Below are 21030 nucleotides of genomic sequence, written 5' to 3'. Positions count from 1 at the left end.
GAAAGAAATTTATGGTTAACATTCTATGAATGGCTAATATATTAAAACTAGATTAAAAGTTAACATGCAGTGAAACAGAAAAGAAGGAAAATAAAAAGGTTAGTTTAAGTGTTAAGTTCCACGAGTAAGTTAAAAATTTACTCGTGGAAGTTTTAAGCATGTTGTATGAGTTAAAGAATAATACCTATGTATAATTATCTATTATTTTATAGTGTTCAAATGCATATGAGGATAGTCAACATGAGGCTATTTTGCAATTTAGAGAAAGTTCTGTAATCTTGTGATCTGAATAGCAGGCTACTTGTAGGAATGGTCTAGTATACTAAGAACCAGACTATACTTGTGGATATATGGTAAAATATTTCCTAGCATACACTGTGTAAGTAAAAATATACTTAAAAGCCCTTTTATATAAGAGAGCTTATCTAACCTTTTTGAAAAATTGATGTTAAGATTTGCTAGTAAATTTTTGCTAATTATAGCCTTTAGATTTGCTTAGGAAATAGAGATTTGTTTTTGGAGATTGTGCCTTTGGGTTTTTAGCCTTTTTTATTTAAGCTGTGTTAGCAGCTATATTTATTTTTAAGAAATATAAATACAGAGGTGTATCTATATATATGTGTGTGTGTGTGTATATATGCACATATAGAGATTCATATCAAATATATCAGCATAATTAAATATACACTCAAAACCCCACCATCTTAAGAAATAGAACGTTACCTATACTTTCAAAGTTCCACGTTTCCCCTCTGCTCCCCATTGCATTTTATCCTGCCACCTGAGGAAACCACTGTCTTGAATTTTATGCTTAGTATTCCCTTGTTGTTCTTTTTAATTTACCACGTAAGGGTGAATCTATAAACCATTCATTGTTATATATGGTTTTGAGGTTTATATTAATGGAGTAATACTTCAGGTATTCTTTGACTTACCTTTTTTTTTTTACTCAAAATTTTGTATTTGAATTTGTCCATGTTGGAATGAATAGCTGTAGTTTCTTCCTTTTCATTGCTGTACAGCTCTCCTGTGGATGAATTTTTGGTTAGTTTTCATTTTTTGCTATTATACAGAATGCTGCCATTCTTGTTTATGTCTCTTGCCTTACTTGTGCTAGAGTTTTTCTGAGGTATTGTATAGGAGTGGATTGCATGTTCAGCTTTTCAAGATGATACCAAAGCAATTACTTCAATTTACATACTCCCCCAATATGTCAGACTTCCCATTGTTCCCCTACTGGCCAACACTGGTATTATCAGGCTTTTCTATTTATTTATTTATTTTATTTATTTATTTATTTTTTTTCCTGAAGTTGGAAACGGGGAGGCAGTCAGACAGACTCCCGCATGCGCCCAACCGGGATCCACCCGGCATGCCCACCAGGGGGCGTCGCTCTGCTGCAATCACAGACATTCTAGCACCCGAGGCAGAGGCCACAGAGCCATCCTCAGCGCCCGGGCCAACTTTGCTCCAATGGAGCCTCGGCTGCGGGAGGGGAAGAGAGAGACAGAGAGGAAGGAGAGGGGGAGGGGTGGAGAAGCAGATGGGCACTTCTCCTGTGTGCCCTGGCCGGAAATTGAACCCAGGACTCCTGCATGCCAGGCCGACGCTCTACCACTGAACCAACCGGCCAGGGCTCTATTTATTTTTGACAAATTGGTAGGTATAAATGGTTTTGACTGATTTTTAATTTTCATTTTCCTGATTCTTAATGATGGTATTTTTTCAAAATTAACTATTTCGTGAAAAATTGGTTCATGTCTTTTGTTCAGTTTTCTATTGGATTATATGTCTTTTTTTAAAAAAATAATTCCTTTGGGGTCTGTATAAATTCTTACTAATTCCTTGTGTGTGGCAGATACATTATTTTCTCATACAGTGACTTGCCTTTTTATTATTAGTGGCTTTTGAAGAACAGAAATTCTTAATTTTATTATAGTTGAATTTACCAATTTTATCCTTCATGGTAGTGCTTTTTGCATTTACAAATTTTTTACATAGCCCAAGGTAATAAAAATATTCTGTAATTTTGCCTTAAAGTTACGTTAGTTTTTACAAAATTACTTTCCTTTTTAGGCAATAGAGCATATGTTCTACAGGAGAAGCATGGTTGTGGCTGATTCAGTTTCACATATAACACAGCACCTTCAACATCAGGCTCTTAATTCTATTTCTGTGGCCAAGGTATGAAAATTATTACATATTCAGCATAATTATATTTTTAGTTTGTTTTTCTGTTGCTTTATATATGTTTTCTAGTTTAGCCTGTTTACTTCATTCCTTCAAAAAATAATATTCTTGGTCATTTATCTCCATGTTATTTTATGATTTTTACTTGGAATGGTCAGGGTTATCTTTCTCTGAACTTGTAGCATGTAATACGTTAAATCATTAAAAAAATCACATTATATGCAATTTTAAAATATACATCTTTTTTATTTTTTTATCTTTATTTTTTTTCATTTTTCTGAAGCTGGAAACGGGGAGGCAGTCAGACAGACACCTGCATGCGCCCGACCGGGATCCACCCGGCATGCCCACCAGGGGGCGATGCTCTGCCCCTCTGGGGTGTCACTCTGTTGCATCCAGAGCCATTCTAGTGCCTGAGGCACAGGCCACAGAGCCATCCTCAGCGCCCGGGCCATCTTTGCTTCAATGGAGCCTCGGCTGCGGGAGGGGAAGAGAGAGACAGAGAGGAAGGAGAGGGGGAGGGGTGAAGAAGCAGATGGGCGTTTCTCCTGTGTGCCCTGGCTGGGAATCGAACCCAGGACTCCCGCACGCCAGGTCGACGCTCTACCGCTGAGCCAACCGGCCAGGGCCTATACATCTTTTTTAAAAGAAATGATTTTCTTATTAATAATGGCAATTTTGAAGTATGCCTGATATAGATTTGCTGTCCCTGATAGTGCTAAATGATAATGTTATGAAAGTAGTAAAGCACTTAACAGTATCTAAAGAAGCTCAGGAGACTTGACCTGGGGTGGTGGACACGCAATACAGTGCACGGGTGATGTATTATAGAATTGTATACCTGAAACCTATATAATTTTATTAACCAATGTTAATGTCAACCAATAAATTTAATAAAAAAAAAAGCTTAAGCCCTGGCCAGTTGGCTCAGTGGTAGAGCGTTGGCCTGGCGTGCAGGAGTCCCGGGTTTGATTCCTAGTCAGGGCACGCAGGAGAAGTGCCCATCTGCTTCTCCACCCCTCCCCCTTTCCCTCCTCTCTGTCTCTCTCTTCCCCTCCCACAGCCGAGGCTCCTTTGGAGCAAAGATAGCCCGGGCGCTGGGGATGGCTCCATGCCCTCTGCCCCAGGCGCTAGAGTGGCTCTGGTCGCAACAGAGCGACGCCCCGGATGGACAGAGCATTGCCCCCTGGTGGGCATGCCAGGTGGATCCCAGTCGAGTGCATGCGGGAGTCTGTCTGACTGCCTCCCCGTTTCCAGCTTCGGAAAAGAAAAAAAAAAGCTTAAAAGGGAACATATTGTTGAAGCTCTCTTAAAGTGAATCATGGAAAGGATTATTGAGAAGATTTTCTTTTGAATCTTTTGTTATTGTCTCAGAAATGAAACTACAATATCCTGTTTTCTTTTATCTTTAAGAAAAGAGTAATTTCTGACAAAAAATATAGTGAACAGCGTCTTGATGTGCTCTCGGCTCTAGTTTTGGCTGAAAACACTCTAAATGGACCAAGCACAAAGCAAAGACGCCTTATTGTTTCTTTGGCACTCAGTGTTGGGACACAGTTGGTAAGTGTTTTGCTATTACTTAGGTAATAAAAACAATATCAGAGATTTCATTGTTCCCTTATTTGCCCAAGAAACCTGTTCTTACTTGACTGTAACTTCTCTGCCTTTTTTCCTTTCTCTGATAGAAAACATTTAAAGATGAAGAACTCTTTCCACTTCAAGTAGTCATGAAAAAGCTGGATCTTATCAGTGAACTTAGAGAAAGGTAGGTAGGGATATGTTGTGATACTCAGAAGGTAGGGCTAATGGAAACACCGATTTTCCTTTTAGCATAGCAAGAGAAGAAACATTAACTCAACAAGATCATTAGTTCCTCGCTGTAATTTCTTTTGTGTGACTAGAATGAGACTGTGACTAGGGGCCATATTTCTTTAGCATTGCTTCTACAGTAAGGACATAGCTTGTGGAAGAACTCACATCAGACAACATGATGTAGCTCTGAGAGCATCTGGCAGACTCTGATGCACATTGTGATAGTTGTGATGAGTATCTCCAGTGGACATTTAAAATTGTTGCACTTTACATGACTTCATCTATTTGTGAGAGACTTAGAGATCCATGTCAAATAATCTCCAATTTTATTTTGAGATCTGAATTTGAATTACATTGTCGGTAGCCAGTCACTAAGATGGAATTAGTTTTGAGAAGGTTTATTTTGTGGCTCCTTGTGGCTTTATTTAGTTTTAAAGAGTAAGCAGGAAGTTTCTTAAAGGGAAGATGAGTTTTCTGAATTTTAATTCCCATCCAAATTAAGATTACAGTACAGTTTCCATTTAATGCTCATATCTACAACATTGTATTTGTACTAAGAAGCTGAGATTTTTTTAGTTAGTGGCATTTAATGGTCCATCCTTTGAAGAATTACTGAATCATCTTCTTTATAAGGTACTTAATGATCATTTGTTGCCTCGTAAGTTATTAACTAGTTACTTGGCAAAGACTGTAGACAGATTAGTGTTACTGGGATTTTTCTTTTTTGGTCACAATTTTTAGAGGGTTTATCTTTTTTTTTTTTTTTTTTGTAATATTTTTCGAAGTACAAAGTAGAGATGCAAACAGACAGACCCGACTGGGGGCGATGCTTTGCCCATCTGAGGGGCGATGCTTTGTTGTAACCAGAGCCATTCTAGCGCCTGAGGCCAAGGCCATAAAGCCATCCTCAGCACCCGAGCCAACTTTGCTCCAATGGAGCCTTGGCTGCGGGAGGGGAAGAGAGAGAGAGAGGAAGGAGAGGGGGAGGGGTGGAGAAGTAGATGGGCGCGTCTCCTGTGTGCCCTGGCTGGGAATTGAACCTGGGACTTCTACATGCCAGGCTGATGCTGTACCAGTGAGCGAACTGTCCAGGGCCAGGTTTATCTTTTCAATTTTGAGACAGGTAAAAGGATACATGTGATACAAATATTGTAATTGTAGACATGTGGTCTCTGATATTGAAAATAAATTTATTTTAAATTCCTCTATTTAAAAGTTATATTGTCTTTTTTCATATATGCTTTAAAACTAAAGCATGTGTGGAGAATTCTGAAAATGTCAGGTATTAGAGTATGTTGTTATTTATCTTTGTTCAGTTTGAAGCATTTATTTTGTGGCTTTTGTATACTGATTTTGGGTTAGCGATGTAGGGAATGCAAAGATGAGTAAGACGTTATTTTTTGGGGGGGTCCTTCAATTTTGCTAGCACTGATTACTACTTTACGTTGTAGAGTCCAAGCACAATGTGACTGTTGTTTTTTATACTGGCATCGAGCTGTCTTCCCAATTTATTTAGATGATGTTTATGAAAATGCTGTTGACGCAGCCAGATTACATGTAAGTAAAGAATAATATAAAGAATAAACCCATCAATTTTTTTAGTCACAGTACAAACTATTCTAATTAGTTTTAAAATAGATCATTTGATTTAAATTATTTTAAGGCCTGATCTGTGGTGGTACAGTGGATATAGAGTCGACCCGGAACTCTGAGGTTGCCAGTTTGAAATCCTGGGCTTGCCTGGTCAAGGCACGTATGGAAGTTGATGCTTCCTGCTCTTCCCCCCGCCTTCCTCTTTCTTTCTCTCTACTCTCTAAAATGAATAAATAAAATCTAAAAAAAAAAAATTTAAAAATTGACTGCTAATGTTTTATGTAATGTTATGCATATTTAATAGCATTTCTACAGTCTGTAGTTAAGTTTTATATTAATGCTAATAATTTTTTTTTTTTTAGAGACAGAGGGATAGACAGACAGGAACAGAGAGATGAGAAGCATCAATCATTAGTTTTTCGTTGCGCATTGCAACACCTTAGTTGTTCATTGATTGCTTTCTCATATGTGCCTTGACCATGGGCCTTCAGCAGAATCGAGGAACCCCTTGCTTGAGCCAGTGACCTTGGGTCCAAGCTGGTGAGCTTTTGCTCAAACCAGATGAGCCCGCACTCAAGCTGGTGACCTCAGGGTCTCGAACCTGGGTCTTCCGCATCCCAGTCCAGCGCTCTATCCACTGTGCCACCGCTTGGTCAAGCTTAATGCTAATAATTTAACGTTAATATATTTAACTCTTCCCCTCATACTCGTACTCATTCTCATTTTCTTGATTTTAGTTTATGTCACATTGTCTGACATTATTTTGTCAGCAAGGTATATATTATTCAGATCTTTCTATTTCTGTATGGAATTAAGTGTATTTGAATGCTCCAGATAGGAAAGAATAAGTGCATGTGAATTTTTTGTATATGTAAAATACATACTTTAGAAAATGAAATCCGACTTCTCTTATTTAGGAAAGGAAGACAGTCATGTATTAAAAAACAAAACAAAACAGCCTTCAGATTGTGGTTTTGTCTTCAAGATAGATAATTAACCTTGGTAATACTTAGATTAGAGATCTGACTTTTATAATTTCATGTACATTCTAATTTTCTTGTTAGTACATGTTCAGTGCTTTACGTGATTGTGTACCCGCTATGATGCATGCAAGACATCTAGAGTCCTATGAAATACTTCTGGATTGTTATGACAAGGAAATTATGGAAATTTTAAATGAGGTAACATATTTGAGATTAGAATCTTAAAATGTATTTGGAATGCAATGTTTGGAAAAACTTTTGGATTGAAGCAGGCTTTTACATATTTAAAATTATAAGTCACTGTCTAGAACAAAGAAATGATTTTTAGTTATACTTTTACTATTGTGCTAAAATGGTCTTTAATTTCTAATTTTTATATACAAAGCTAGACTAGGAATTTGGAAAAGCTTTATTACTTTAGTAAATAGTATATTTATATTTAAGTAGTTTATTAGATGACTGCAAATGCAAAATTAGCTTGAATATTAAATAGTGCTAATGGTAATATAGTTAAGACCACTTAACTTTATTTCAACAACTTAATTAAATTCATTTGAAGAGCTACTAAAAGGAGGAAATTTTATCTTTGAAAGATTTACTTGTGTAACAGAAATAATTCAAATACTATATAGTACATCCCCCCTGTTTGATGTATTATAAACACTGATATCTTTAAAATTAAATATCCAGATAATGATATTTTTATTTTGAGGGAAGAAAAATGAGTAAACTTTACAATATAAACTTTATTCAAGTTTGATAAAATTATGGTCAATTTTATATAATTTCTTAAATTTTCTTATTTAGAAAAGAAAGTATGTGTCTTGCTAGTATCTATAACTCCAGGGTGGACCAGAAAAGATGACTTTCATTATTTTTAGTTCAGTGATTTTTAATGATTATTACAAGGAAATTTTAAAAAAATTCCTGCATGCTCTCAGGATTTTTCTTTTGTTGCTTGTTCCCATACATTATATGCTTTGTAGTATATAGTAGTCATGTTCCTTGTAATGAAGCCATCAGGCACTAGCTTTTGATTTTCTTTCAAGGGTGTTAAAGTATGAATGAAAACAAAAGCTTAGAGTTTATCTAACTGCTTCCTAGTTAAAAAATCATTGGTTTAAAATGGGAAGCAAAGTAGTTTTTACTTTCCCAGTAAAAATAATATTTTGCCATAGAGTATTTAGACCCGTAAACCAGTTTGACAAATTTTTTATCATTGCCCTGATTACAAAACTCTAATTGTTAAAGCATAGAGGAACAGTCCAATTGCAAAACCATTTTGAAAAATTAAGGGTTTTTTTGGTGTGTGTGTGAATAGCATTTGCTGGACAAGTTGTGCAAAGAAATTGAGAAGGATCTGCGACTTTCTGTGCATACTCATTTAAAGCTGGATGACCGAAACCCTTTCAAAGTTGGCATGAAAGACCGGGCCCTTTTTTTCTCCTTGAATCCAATTCGGTTTTTCAATCGTTTCATTGACATTCGAGGTGAGTGTTCTGCTTTCCTTCTGAAAGTCATTCCATATCTTTTTACTCTAACTATAAAAGAACAGATACCAAAAATGAATCTTTGAGCTTATTTTGTTAGTGTTGGTCCATTTATTCTTTAATTCCTTTTTGTTTATTCTTACGTTCCTAGCATCTTATTTAGAAAAAAGAAGTTTAATGTTCAAAGACAAGTTGTTTGATTTTTAGTTTCATTTCTTTGTTTTCTACCATTTCATGAATCAGATTTTTTATTTTTTATTTTTGTAGCTTATGTAACTCACTACCTAGACAAGACTTTCTACAATCTTACAACAGTAGCTCTTCATGACTGGGCCACATATAGTGAAATGAGAAATTTAGCTACTCAGCGTTATGGATTGGTTATGACAGAGGCACATCTCCCTAGTCAGACTTTGGAACAGGTATGGTATAAAATGTTTCTAGCATAGTCTGATTGTAGCATGATAACAGTATTTCTTTAAAAAATCTTTTTTTAACGTTTTACTTTATTACATGTTTATTTTCTAAGAAAGTATTTGCTATATAAAATCTCATACTTAACAAGAATGAAAAATTAGATGGTGCTTATTTGCTTTATGAAGGAAGTTACCACAAGCTTCCTATTTATACTTCCACCTTTTGTTGAACATATGAAATACAGGCATACCTCGGAGGTAGGCAGGTTTGGTTCCAGACCATTACAGAATAAGTGAATATCTTAGTAAGCAAGTCACACAAAAATTTTGGTTTCCCAGTGCATATAAAAATAATATGTACACTACTGTAACCTACTAGGTGTGCAATAGCATAAGTCTAAAAAGCAATGTACGTACCTTAATTTAAAAATACTTTATTGCTATAATATGCTATCATATGAGCTTATTGGAAAAATGATGCTGGTAGACTTGCTTGATGCAGGGTTGCCACAAACTTAGTTTGTAAAAACGTAGTATGTACAAAGTGCATAAAGCAAAGACTAGTAAAATGAGGTATGCCTATATACATAGTTTTGATACAGTTTTTCAGAAACATATTGAGATTGCCAGTTGATTTCTGCAGAATTGTAAAAAGTTTAGTCAGAATCACATAGTTAAGGATTTTATTTTATTTATTTGTTTATATTTTTACAGTTAACGATTTTAAATCTATACTATATAAGCTTTAATATCTTAGGAAAAATGCTTAAAATTATATAATTTTAAATGTTTTTGTTCTTAAAATGATGAATGCAAAGAAGTATTTAGCTTTGCTAATTCAATGGGCTAATTGACAATAGGGCAATCTCTCATCAGTGTAAACCTTTGTTTTCAGTTAATTTGCATATAATTCTTTCTAAGATAGTCCAGATAATACTTAACAAAAAAAATTTATTCAGTACCAAAATTTAAGAATCATAATTTTTCCTTCTTCTCACTACATATAGAAACCATTTCTGGGATTAATATGTATATCATTTCATTCATTAATTATTATGTTTAATACTTAGTGAAAACATGCTAGGTGCTGAATTATGTTCATTCAGGAATACCAAAATAAATAGAAACAGTCTCAGCTCATATACGTATAGTCTGGGAGAGGAAAGAATGAGGAAACAAACAAAAAAAGAATGAGTGAGCAATGTTTTAACTTAAAACATGAAAAAAGCTATAACAAAAACTTTATTGCCTGACGAGGCAGTTGCGCAGTGGATAGAGTGTCGGACTGGGATGCAGAGGACCTAGGTTTGAGACCCCAAGGTCGCCAGCTTGAGCAGAGCTCACCAGCTTGGACCCACGGTCGCTGGCTCAAGCAAGGGTTTACTCAGTCTGCTGAAGCCCCACGGTCAAGGCAAATATGAGAAAGCAATCAATGAACAACTAAGGTGTCGCAACGAAAAACTGATGATTGATGCTTCTCATTCTCTTCTTTCCTGTCTGTCTGTCCCTATCTATCCTTCTCTCAGACTCTCTGTCTCTAAAAAAAACACAAAAAACAAAAAAAACTTTATCAAAGGAGTATTTGAGCCCTAATTAGAAAGGCTATATAGGACAATTTATATGATACCATTAGGTAGTGATGACTAAAAGATTCTTATTTTTTGTTTTTGTTTCTTTTTTAAATTAATTAATTATTTTTCTGAAGCTGGAAACGGGGAGAGACAGTCAGACAGACTCCCGCATGCGCCCAACTGGGAACCATCCGGCACGCCCACTAGGGGGTGATGCTCTGCCCACCTGGGGGTGATGCTCTGCCCCTCTGGGGGCGTCGCTCTGTTGCGACCAGAGCCACTCCAGCGCCTGGGGCAGAGGCCAAGGAGCCATCCCCTGCGCCCGGGCCATCTTTGCTCCAATGGAGCCTCGCTGCGGGAGGGGAAGAGAGAGACAGAGAGGAAGGAGAGGAGGAGGGGTGGAGAGGCAGATGGGCGCTTCTCCTGTGTGCCCTGGCCGGGAATCAAACCTGGGACTTCTACACGCCAGGCCGACGCTCTACCACTGAGCCAACCGGCCAGGGCCTTAAAAGATTCTTAATAAAGGATTCATTAAAGGTGATCTAGTATAACTAAAAGAAGCATAAGGATTTGGAATGAGACTCTCTAAAATGTCTGGCTTCCACCTCTTTCCAGCTCTTTGAACTGGGAAAACTCCCTCAACTTTATTTTTTTCAAGTGTAGAATTTAGAATAATACCTCATTTTAAATTAATTAATTAATTATTTTAAAAAATTAATTTTAATAGTGCGACATTGATAAATCAGGGTACATATGTTCAGAGAGAACATCTCCAGGTTATTTTGACATTTGATTATGCTGCATTCCCATCACCCAAAGTCCAATTGTCTTCCATCACCTTCTAACTGGTTTTCTTTGTGCCCCTCCCCTCCCCAATCCCTCCCTCTCCTCCCACCCACCCCTTAACCACCACACTCTTGTCCATGTCTCTGAGTCTCATTTTTATGTCCCATCTATGTATGGAATCATATGGTTCTTAGTTTTTTCTGATTTACTTACTTCACTCAGTATAATGTTATCAAGGTCCATCCATGTTGTAAATGATCTGATGTCATCATTTCTTATGGCTGAGTAGTATTCCATAGTATATATGTACCAAAACTTTTTAATCCACTCGTCCACTGATGGACACTTGGGCTGTTTCCAGATCTTCGCTATTGTGAACAATGCTGCCATAAACATGGGGAATAAAACAAAATACAAATTTTTCTTACCGTCAATAAACTTTATTAAATAATATAATTGCCATTATTATTAATGATTTCTTGCCAGCGTTAGGGCAATTTGTATATCCCATTTTTGAAAAATGTTTTATCTTTTGATGCAAAAAATTGAACCAGTGCTTGTTTGATATCTTCTTCATTTTTGAATTTTTTGCCCTTCAAAAAATTTTGTAAGGACAAAAACAAGTGTTAGTTGGAGGGTGGTAAGTCCGGAGAATATGGTGGATGCGACAGACATGCTTCTGTAGCATTTCTTCCTTGTTGAAATTCGTAAAAATTACAGTGGCATAAATGAACTTTATCAGTAGCCATGGGTACACTATCGCTTCACACATAAGACTAACGTGAATCAACTTTGTTTTAGTTAATTTGCTACGTCAGTATGTATACATTAAGTGATAAAAATAGAGAGGCAGACATGCGCCAAATAAACATGTGCTTATGTGTCGAAACTTGTGATTGAAACGGACAGAACTTTCCGGTAGACTTTATACTTCCACTTGTTTGTATCTTCTTTGATTTTTTTTTAACAGTGTTTTATAATTTCCCAAGTACAAGTCTTTAATCTCCCTGATTAAATTTATTCCTAGGTACTTTATATTTTTGGTTGCAATGGTGAAGAGGATTGTTTCCTTAATTTCTTTTTCTGACAGTTCATTGTTAGTGTATAAAAATGCGTCTGATTTCTGAGTATTAATTTTATATCCTGCCACTTTGCTGAATTCATTTATCAGGTCTAGTAGTTTTTTGTCCAAGACTTTAGGGTTTTCTATATACAATATCATATCATCTGCAAATAATGATAGTTTTACTTCTTCTTTTCCAATTTGTATGCCTTTTATTTCTTTTCCTTTCCTGGTTGCTGTGGCTAGGACTTCAGGACTATGTTGAGTAAGAGTGGTGAAAGGAGGCACCCCTGCCTTGTTCCTGATCTTAAGGGGATTGCTTTTAATTTTTGCCCATTCAGTATGATGTTTGCTGTGGGTTTGTCATAGATGGCCTTTATCATGTTGAGGTATGTTCCCTGTATTCCCACTTTTGATCATGAATGGGTGCTGGATTTTATCAAATACTTTTTCTGCATCTATTGAAATTATCATGTGGTTTTTCCTCCTTCTTTTTGTTTATGTGATGAATCACATTGATTGATTTGCGAATATTGTACCAGCCTTGCTTGCCTCCCAGGAATAAATCCCACTTGATCATGGTGTATGATTATTTTCATATATTTTTGGATCCGGTTTGCTAATATTTTGTTGAGGATTCTAGCATCTAAATTCATCAAGGATATTGGCCTATAATTTTCTTTCTTTGTGTTGTCTTTGCCTGGTTTTGGAATCAGAATTATGCTCACCTCATTAAAGGAGATTGGAAGTCTTCCTTCCTCTTGAATTTTTTGAAATAGCTTGAGAAGGATAGGAGTTAGTTCTTCTTTGAATATTTGGTAGAATTCACTTGTGAAGCCATCAGGCCCAGGACTTTTCTTTTTTGGGAGTTTTTTGATAACGGTTTCTTCTCATTTGTTGTTATCAGTCTGTTTAGGTTTTATGATTCTTCCAGATTAATTTTTGGAAGATTATATGTTTCAAGGAATTTGTCCATTTCATCTAGGTTGTCTAGTTGTTTCGTATACAGTTCTTCATAGTATTTTCTTACAATATTTTGTATTTCTGTTGTGTCAGTTGTTATTTCTCCACTCTCATTTCTGATTTTACTTACTTATGTCCTCTCTCTTTTTTTCTTGGTGAGTCTGGTTAAAGGTTCATTGATCTTGTTTACCTTTTCAAAGAACCAGCTCCTGGTTTCATTGATCCTCTGTATTGTTTCTTTAGCCTCTATGTCATTTATTTCTGCTCTGATCTTTATTATTTCCTTCCTTCTACGAGCTCTTGGCTTTACTTGCTGTTCTTTTTCTAGTTCTTTTAGATGCAGGGTCAAATTGTTTATTTGAGCTTTTTCTAGCTTCTTGCGGTATGCCTATAATGCTGTGAACTTCCCCCTCAGGACTGCTTTTGCTGTGTCCCATAAATTTTGAGTTGATTGATACTCGTTATCGTTTCTTTCTAGGAATTTTTAAATTTCTTCTTTGATCTCATTGTTAACCCATTCATTATTTAAAGACATGCTATTTAGTTTCCATGTGTTTGAGAATTTTTGAGCTTTTCTGTTGTGATTCATTTCTAATTTCATGCCGTTGTGATCGGAGAAAGTGCTTGATATGATTTCAGTCTTCTTAAATTTGTTGAGAGCAATTTTTGTCCTAACATGTGGTCTATCCTAGAGAATGTACCATGAGCACTTGAAAAGAATGTATAGTCTACTGCTTTAGGGTGAAAGGTTCTGAAGATATCTATTAAATCCCATTGATCTAGTGTGTCCTTCAAGTGTGCTGTTTCTTTGTTAATTTTCTTTCTTGAGGATCTATCTAGTGATGGGGGTGTTGAAATCCCCTACTATTATAGTATTGCTTTTGATCTCGCCCTTTAAATCTATCAAAGTCTGCTTTATATATTTAGGTGCTCCTATATTAGGTGCGTAGATATTTATAACGGTTATATCTTCCTATTGGATTGCTCCCTTTATCATTATGTAGTGACCTTCTTTATCTTTTACTATAACCTTTGTTTTAAAGTTCATTTTGTCTGATATAAGTATTGCTACCTCAGCTTTTTTTTCATTTCCATTTGCGTGAAATATTTCTTTCTATCCTTTTATCTTCAGTCTACGTGCATCTTTTGTTTTAAAGTGTGTCTCTTGTAGACAGCATATGTATGGGTCCTGTTTTCTTATCCACGCAGCTACCGTATGTCTTTTGATCGGATCATTTAATCTATTTACATTTAAGGTTATTATTCATAAGTAGTTTTTTATTGCCATTTTATTCTTTAAAACTGTATTTCTCTTTTGCTGTATTCTTTTCCCCCTTTGATTTGTTTACAACAGGCCCCTTAGCATTTCTTGCAGCGTTGGTTTGGTTGTAGTGAATTTCTTGAGTTTTTTTTTTGTCTGGAAAGCTTTTCATTTCTCCTTCAATTTTAAACAATAGCCTCTCTGGATAAAGTAGTCTTGGTTGTAGGCTTTTGTTCTGCATTACTTTCAATATTTCTTGCCATTCCCTTCTGGCCTCAAATGTTTCTGTTGAGAAGTCAGAAGTCATCCTTTTGGGGTCTCCTTTGTAGGTGATAGCCTTTTTTTCTCTAGCAGCTTTTAATATTTTCTCTTTATCACTTAGCTTTGGTATTTTAATTATGATGTGTCTTGGTGTAGATTTCTTTGAATTTCTCTTTAATGGAGTTCTCTTTGCTTCTTGAACTTGTGAGATGTTTTCCTGCCTTAATTTAGGGAAGTTTTCAGCTATGATATGTTTGAACAAAGTCTCTATACCTGGTTCGTTCTCTTCTACTTCAGGAACCCCTATGATGCGGATGTTGTTTCTCTTCATGTTGTCACAGAGCTCTCTTTAGAGTTTCCTCAGACTTTTTGAGTCTCTTTTCTTTTTTCTACTCTGCTTCCGTGCCTTCATTTATCTTGTCCTCTAATTCGCTAATTCGATTCTCAGCTTAATCCATCCTGATTTTAATTCCTTCCATTGTGTTCTTCATTTCTGATATTGTATTTGTCATTTCTGACTGGTTCATTTTTATTATTTCAATGTCTTTTTTTATATTTGCTATCTCTTTATTTAGGTGTTCGTAATGACCATCTATTGTTGTTCTAAGATCTTTGAGTATCCTAACAATCATTATTTTAAACTCTGCATCTGGAAATTTGGTTATATCTGACTCATTCAGGTCCTTTTCTGGGGATTTTTCTTGATTCATTTGTGTTGCATTTCTCTGCTTTCTCATTTTGTCTGTGTTAAAGAAGGTTTTGGCCTGACCAGGTAGTGGCGCAGTGAATAGAGCATCAGACTGGGATGCAGAGGACCCAGGTTCGAGACCCCGAGGTCACAAGCTTGAGCACGGGCTCATCTGGTTTGGCAAAAGCCCAACAGCTTGAACCCAAGGTTGCTGGCTCCAACAAGGGCTTACTCGGTCTGCTGAAGGCCCATGGTCAAGGCACATATGAGAAAGCAATCAATGCACAACTAAGGTGTTGTGCCCTCCTGGTTGGCTCAGTGGTAGAGCGTCGGCCTGGCGTGCAGGAGTCCTGTTTTCGATTCCTGGCCAGGGAACACAGGAGAAGCGCCCATCTGATTTTTCACCCCTCCCCCTCTCCTTCCTCTCTGTCTCTCTCTTCTCCTCCCGCAGCCGAGGCTCCATTGGAACAAAATTAGCCCGGGCGCTGAGGATGGCTCTATGGCCTCTGCCTCAGGCGCTAGAATGGCCCTGGTTGCAACAGAACAATGCCCCAGTTGGGCAGAGCATCGCCCCTGGTGGGCGTGCCGGGTGGATCCTGGTCGGGTGCATGCAGGAGTCTATCTGACTGCCTTCCCGTTTCCAACTTCAGAAAAATAAAAAAAAAAACCATACAAAAAAACAACTAAGGTGTTGCAGCGCGCAATGAGAAACTGATTGATGCTTCTCATCTCTCTCCGTTCCTGTCTGTCTGTCCCTGTCTATCCTTCTCTCTGACTCACTCTCTGTCTTTGTAAAAAGAATAAATAAAAAAATCAAAGAAGGTTTTGACCACTGGAGTTCACTGGGTGTGGCCTCTGTATTCCCTAGGTGTGGTCTGTCTGCAGGCCCACCACCCCCTCTGCTGCTGCTGCCTAGGATGTTCAGGTATGGGTGTTGCCGGTGCCAGCCCATTGGGGCTGTTTCTGTGGTTTCTGCCTCTCCTTCACTGGAGGGACTGATCTCATGCTCGGGTGTACAAGCCTCGGTGGCCTCGGCCTTCGCCCTGTTTCTGCAGATTGGGTTATGCTTGGCCCTGTGGGCAGGAGTGAGCACCTTTGCTCAGCTGCGGGTCTCCGCCTGAATCCGGGCTTTTGTCCTGCCCCTGCAGGAGGAGCTGGCTTGTGGGATGGCTGCAAGCCTTGGCTCCACGGGCCAGGCGGGGCTGCGTGTCCATGATCAGTCAGGGAATTCTGCCTGTTCTGGGCTTTCACTCCATCCCTGCAGGTGGAGCCGGCTTCTACGTCAGGCTCCAAGCCTCTGTTCCATGGGCAGGGCGAGGCTGCACTCCTGCGCCCTTGCTCAAGGGCAGGTTTCTGCCCCTTCTGGGGCTCCTGCCCTTTCCCTGCAGGCTAGATTGCAGGCATCCTGCAGCTGGGCTTGACTACTTCACGTGTTCCCTCCTCCCCTGCCAGGGAAGACCTAGCTCACAGCTGGGCCTCAATGATGGCCAGCCGGTTCCCACCCTTGCCGACAGAACCGAGCTTCGGCCTCCCGCCCTTGGGTGAGCCCTCAGCCGTGTGGGTGGGGGTTCTGCAGCTCAGTCCCCAAGATTCACTACTGTAGTCCCGAAAGCTACCTTCTTCTAAGCAACTCTGCTCTAAGTACCGCAGGAGAGCTTGTTTTACTGGTTTCCTGCTTCCCTTTGCTGGTATTGCTGTTTCCAGGGGAAATATTCACTTCAGATTTGGGGAGTGACTCGTCCCAGGGGTTTTTGTGGCTGTCTCTCAAAGTGTTTCTCCCTGTGCCTCCTAGATTACACTCTCTTCCTGCTACTTGGGTCCTCTCCTCTCTCCCCATCCCCTGGAGCCCCGGGTGAGTGGTTGTGAGAGAGGTTTTCTGCGCGGTCCCTTTAAGAAGAATCCTGGGACTGAGAAATCAGTCTCTTTATCACAAACAGTATCCTGACTTGTTTCCAACTAAATACTGTCCATATGCCTCTTCTAGGCTCTGGGGCTGCAGGCTGGGGCTTTGTTCCTGGGGCTCAGGACCCTTCCCTCTCTGCTAAACTCTCTTCCTGCCACACGAGTTTTTCCCGGCTGCCGTTCACTCCGAGGAGCTGGGCAGCCCTCTTTGCTTTTCCACTTTTCCTACCAATCTCAATGTGGCTTCTTCAGTGTTCCTTGGTTGAAGAGTCCTCTTAGTTTAGTCCAAAGTTGGTTTTTCCAGATGATGGTTCTTAAAATTAAGTTGTAATCCACTTTGGTTCTGGGAGTTGGAAGTTGGTACATCCACCTACTCCATCACCATCTTGTCACCTCCCATAACTGGATTTTAATTCGTCTATGCCACCTGCAGATTGTGATACAGGACCAAATACCTCATTTTTTAAGACTTATGTTTCAAGAACCTTGCACAGTACCTGACAAATAGTATGTATTTTATAAATATTACCACATATCCTACTATCTTATAGAATCTGGTTTACTTTGTAAAAAATAGAAAGATCTCTGGGAAGACAAGATGTTCTCAGGAATGGTGGGGAAGTGATTATGAGTCATGGATCTTTGAATATTTAAACTTAACCCGTTCCTTTGTATACCAGAGGGATAAGATGACATGCAGCTCGATTTCTCCCAGAAGACAGTGCTGATTGTACATGTTAGAAAGTTCTTTTAACCTTTATCATACTTTTTGTATAGTTGTTTGTGAAAATAATTTAAAAATTTTGGGAAATGTAATATAAAGTCACTATGTTGATACAAGTTTAACTGATTATCTGAGATGAATAACCATGGAGTGTCTGCGGATTGTTTTGCAGGGCCTGGACGTTTTAGAAATTATGAGAAACATTCATATATTTGTGTCTCGCTACCTCTACAACCTGAACAATCAGGTGAGTGGGTTTTAGAACATTTTTTTTAATGTCGGTGAATATATAGTAGGAAGGCTGATGGGTAAAACATTTATTTGCAATAGTGAAAATTGGTAAATAAAGCAAAAAATAATTTAGAGATCATCTTGTTTATTCCTTTGCTTTGATTGTATTATCTTCTTTAATGACTGTCCAATGAGATTATCTTTAATGAAAGAGTAAAATTTTCTTGGGACAACTGACCAGTGATTGCTATGGTTTGTGTTGTTGTTCAGCATAAATTTGTTTCATTGCAGATTTTTATCGAGCGAACAAGCAATAACAAACATTTGAACACTATTAATATTCGGCATATTGCTAATTCAATTCGAACACATGGCACAGGAATCATGAATACAACAGTAAGAATCTTTTGGGGTGGTTGGCTATGTAATAGATCTCTGTTTAATTTGTCATTTTGGAAAATAGTTTTCTCATAGAATATTCTAGTCACTATACACTGCTACCTGTATATATTATATCTGGAATTTCCATTTTTGTGGTTGATATAATTAAAATGTTTGGCACTGACATTGTGTTGGATGTGATAGAAGCCCTGTGATACAGAAGGCACATTAAAATGTCTTACCATCTCAAGGTCATCACTAGGAAAGCATTAGAGATTTGAGAGCATCAGCATAAATATATGTGTCTGTGGATTGTCTGATATTCTCTGAAAGTTGCTTTGAAAGTGGATCATCGATAAGTTTATTTGGCATCCCTCATGCTCTTTTTTGGAGAACTTACTAATTATTTGGTATTTATAAAACAACTTACTAAAAGTATTTTGAATCTTAGAAACGGGCATCAATCACTTAAGGGAATCACTTGAAGTTGTATGCTATTTTTCCTTCTGTGGAAGTTAAGAAAATCTTTGAGTTCACATGGTCTTCTGGGCATACTTATTTTCTTCTTGAGGAAAAAAGAATGTGAATGCCTAAGTAGTAAAATGTTACTAAGCATATTTGGGAGTAAAGGTATAAATGGAAAGTTACATATGGACCTTTGTAGTATATACTGGGTGAGCTGCTAACGTGTTTGAGTTGATAAGTGATGTGATTGGAGCTCTATATTAGTAGTTACTAGTATGGAAATGAGATAGAAAGTCAGCGTTTCAAATTTAAAATAAGGAGACATCTAAGTAAAGGTCATGTCTGAATGTTATTTTGTTTTTTGTTTTTCCTTTTCCAAGTGGGAGGAGGGGAGATAAAGAGACAGACTCCCATATGTGCCCTGACCAGGATCCACTGGGCAACTGCAATTTGGGGCCATGCTTGCAACTGAACTATATTTTTAGCGCCTGAGGTGGAGGTTCCACAGAGACAACCTTGGTGCTCAGGGCCAATGAACTTGAACCAGTAGAGCCATGGCTGCAGGAGGAGAAGAGGAGCAGAGAGAGAGAAGGAAAAGGGGCAGGGGTGGAGAAGCAGATGGGTGCTTCTCCTGTGTGCCCTGACGGGGAATTGAACCCAGGACATCCACACACTGTGCCAATGCTTTACCACTGAGCCAACTGGCTAAGGCCCTCATGTCTGAATGTTTAAAGATAGACTCTTTATTTACCTGTTTAGCAAATATTCATGTAACATATGATTATGTACATATTTTATATGTAAGGCATTGTGCTGGGCATGAGGGTGAGAGAAACAATCATTTCCTGCTCTCCTAGTAATTATAGTCTGGCAGGGGATATAGTAGTTAATCAGTTAATCACATTAATGAAAGTAAATTTGTGATGTCTGATGATGATAAAGTTAGCTAGAAGAGTAACAGGCTGGCAGTTACCCACTGTTAATAGTGGGAAGGATAAAGGAAAGACTACTTTTAAGAATTCTATTATTGTGATCAAGAAAAAAGCAATGTTTAAGTCACAAGAGAAGTTCTGAGAAAGCACCCATTTCTATAACTGGGTAAATGAAAACTGTTAAAAGTGGCATACATTTGCCAAAAACAATTAGTAGTATTTGAAGGTGGTGGTGATAGAACTTACTTAGTACAGGGCTTCCATCTGTAGGTCAGAATTAGTCATATGTTATTTTGACTTTAATTGCAGTCATATCCTGCCTTTTTGGGGTTTTTGAGATCAGAGCCTTTTGTTAATCATTCTCAAAGCACCCATACTTCTCAATATAGAAATTATTGCAGTTGAGATTTAGTAACTTCTTTAACCTATACTTGTCTAAAAGGTCTATCACTTCTGTTAGACTATAAACTTCATGAGAAGGACCATGTCTAGTATGAGAGCAGGCATGTTGCCTTGCATATAGGACATGCTCAAAATATTTATTGATAATTGAATGTTTATCCTAAGGAAAGTTCAAAGAGTACCACATTTATTACTTGAGTATCATTCTAGACATGAATATTAGCATGGAGAAACAGAAACTTTTGATGACTGTGGTTTACAACTTAAAAAATAGAATATTGAGTCTGGTTTTGTGATTCTCACTACAGTCCTTAGTCTTATTATGAAAGTATTTTCTATTTTTTAATTTCTTTTCTTTCTTTTGTAGTATAACTATTTAAGGGGAGCTTACTGAAAGTTCTGTGAAGTTGGGCGTATAAAAATTTCATTTATTTAATATTGCAGGCTCAATGTGCATTAGACTTTATAAATGTTAGACTTTACAAAGTATCATATAAATTAACTTTATAATGTAAATAATAGTAATTCAGTAATATTGATTTAAAATTTTTATATTAATTTTTTCCAATATTTATAGGTTAATTTCACCTACCAGTTTTTGAAAAAGAAGTTCTATATATTTAGCCAGTTTATGTATGATGAACATATCAAATCCAGATTGATTAAAGATATTCGATTTTTCAGGGAAATCAAGGACCAAAATGATCATAAGGTATTTTACATAATCTTTTTAAGATAGTTCAGTTTAACTGTTGAGTGCAAAACAAAAATGGAGTAATACTCTATATACTCTTTTGCAGTGTGTTTACCTCGTTCTTTTAAGAGTTGATAGTAAAGGTGTATACTGAAGCTTATTTAACATTCTCCTACTGATGAATAGTTTTTTTCTGATTTTTCAATGTTACAAATATTGCTA

General features: G+C 37.5%; 1 protein-coding gene across 1 annotated transcript in view; it reads left to right on the top strand.

The window, feature by feature from the left end:
• WASHC4 (WASH complex subunit 4) overlaps positions 1 to 21030 on the top strand; it is a 64567-nt gene that overhangs the window by 26946 nt on the left and 16591 nt on the right. The window contains exons 16-25 of the mRNA XM_066356127.1: positions 2077 to 2184; positions 3604 to 3750; positions 3876 to 3955; positions 5454 to 5559; positions 6660 to 6776; positions 7900 to 8068; positions 8336 to 8490; positions 17876 to 17950; positions 18226 to 18330; positions 20692 to 20826. Of these exons, the coding sequence (XP_066212224.1) occupies positions 2077 to 2184; positions 3604 to 3750; positions 3876 to 3955; positions 5454 to 5559; positions 6660 to 6776; positions 7900 to 8068; positions 8336 to 8490; positions 17876 to 17950; positions 18226 to 18330; positions 20692 to 20826 (1197 nt within the window). The remainder of the gene's footprint in view (positions 1 to 2076; positions 2185 to 3603; positions 3751 to 3875; positions 3956 to 5453; positions 5560 to 6659; positions 6777 to 7899; positions 8069 to 8335; positions 8491 to 17875; positions 17951 to 18225; positions 18331 to 20691; positions 20827 to 21030) is intronic.

This window comes from Saccopteryx leptura, chromosome 1 (genome assembly GCF_036850995.1).
Source record: "Saccopteryx leptura isolate mSacLep1 chromosome 1, mSacLep1_pri_phased_curated, whole genome shotgun sequence".
Classification (NCBI taxonomy): domain Eukaryota; kingdom Metazoa; phylum Chordata; class Mammalia; order Chiroptera; family Emballonuridae; genus Saccopteryx; species Saccopteryx leptura.
Note: the sequence above shows the minus strand (reverse complement) of the source record. Positions and strands in the feature narration are given on the sequence as shown.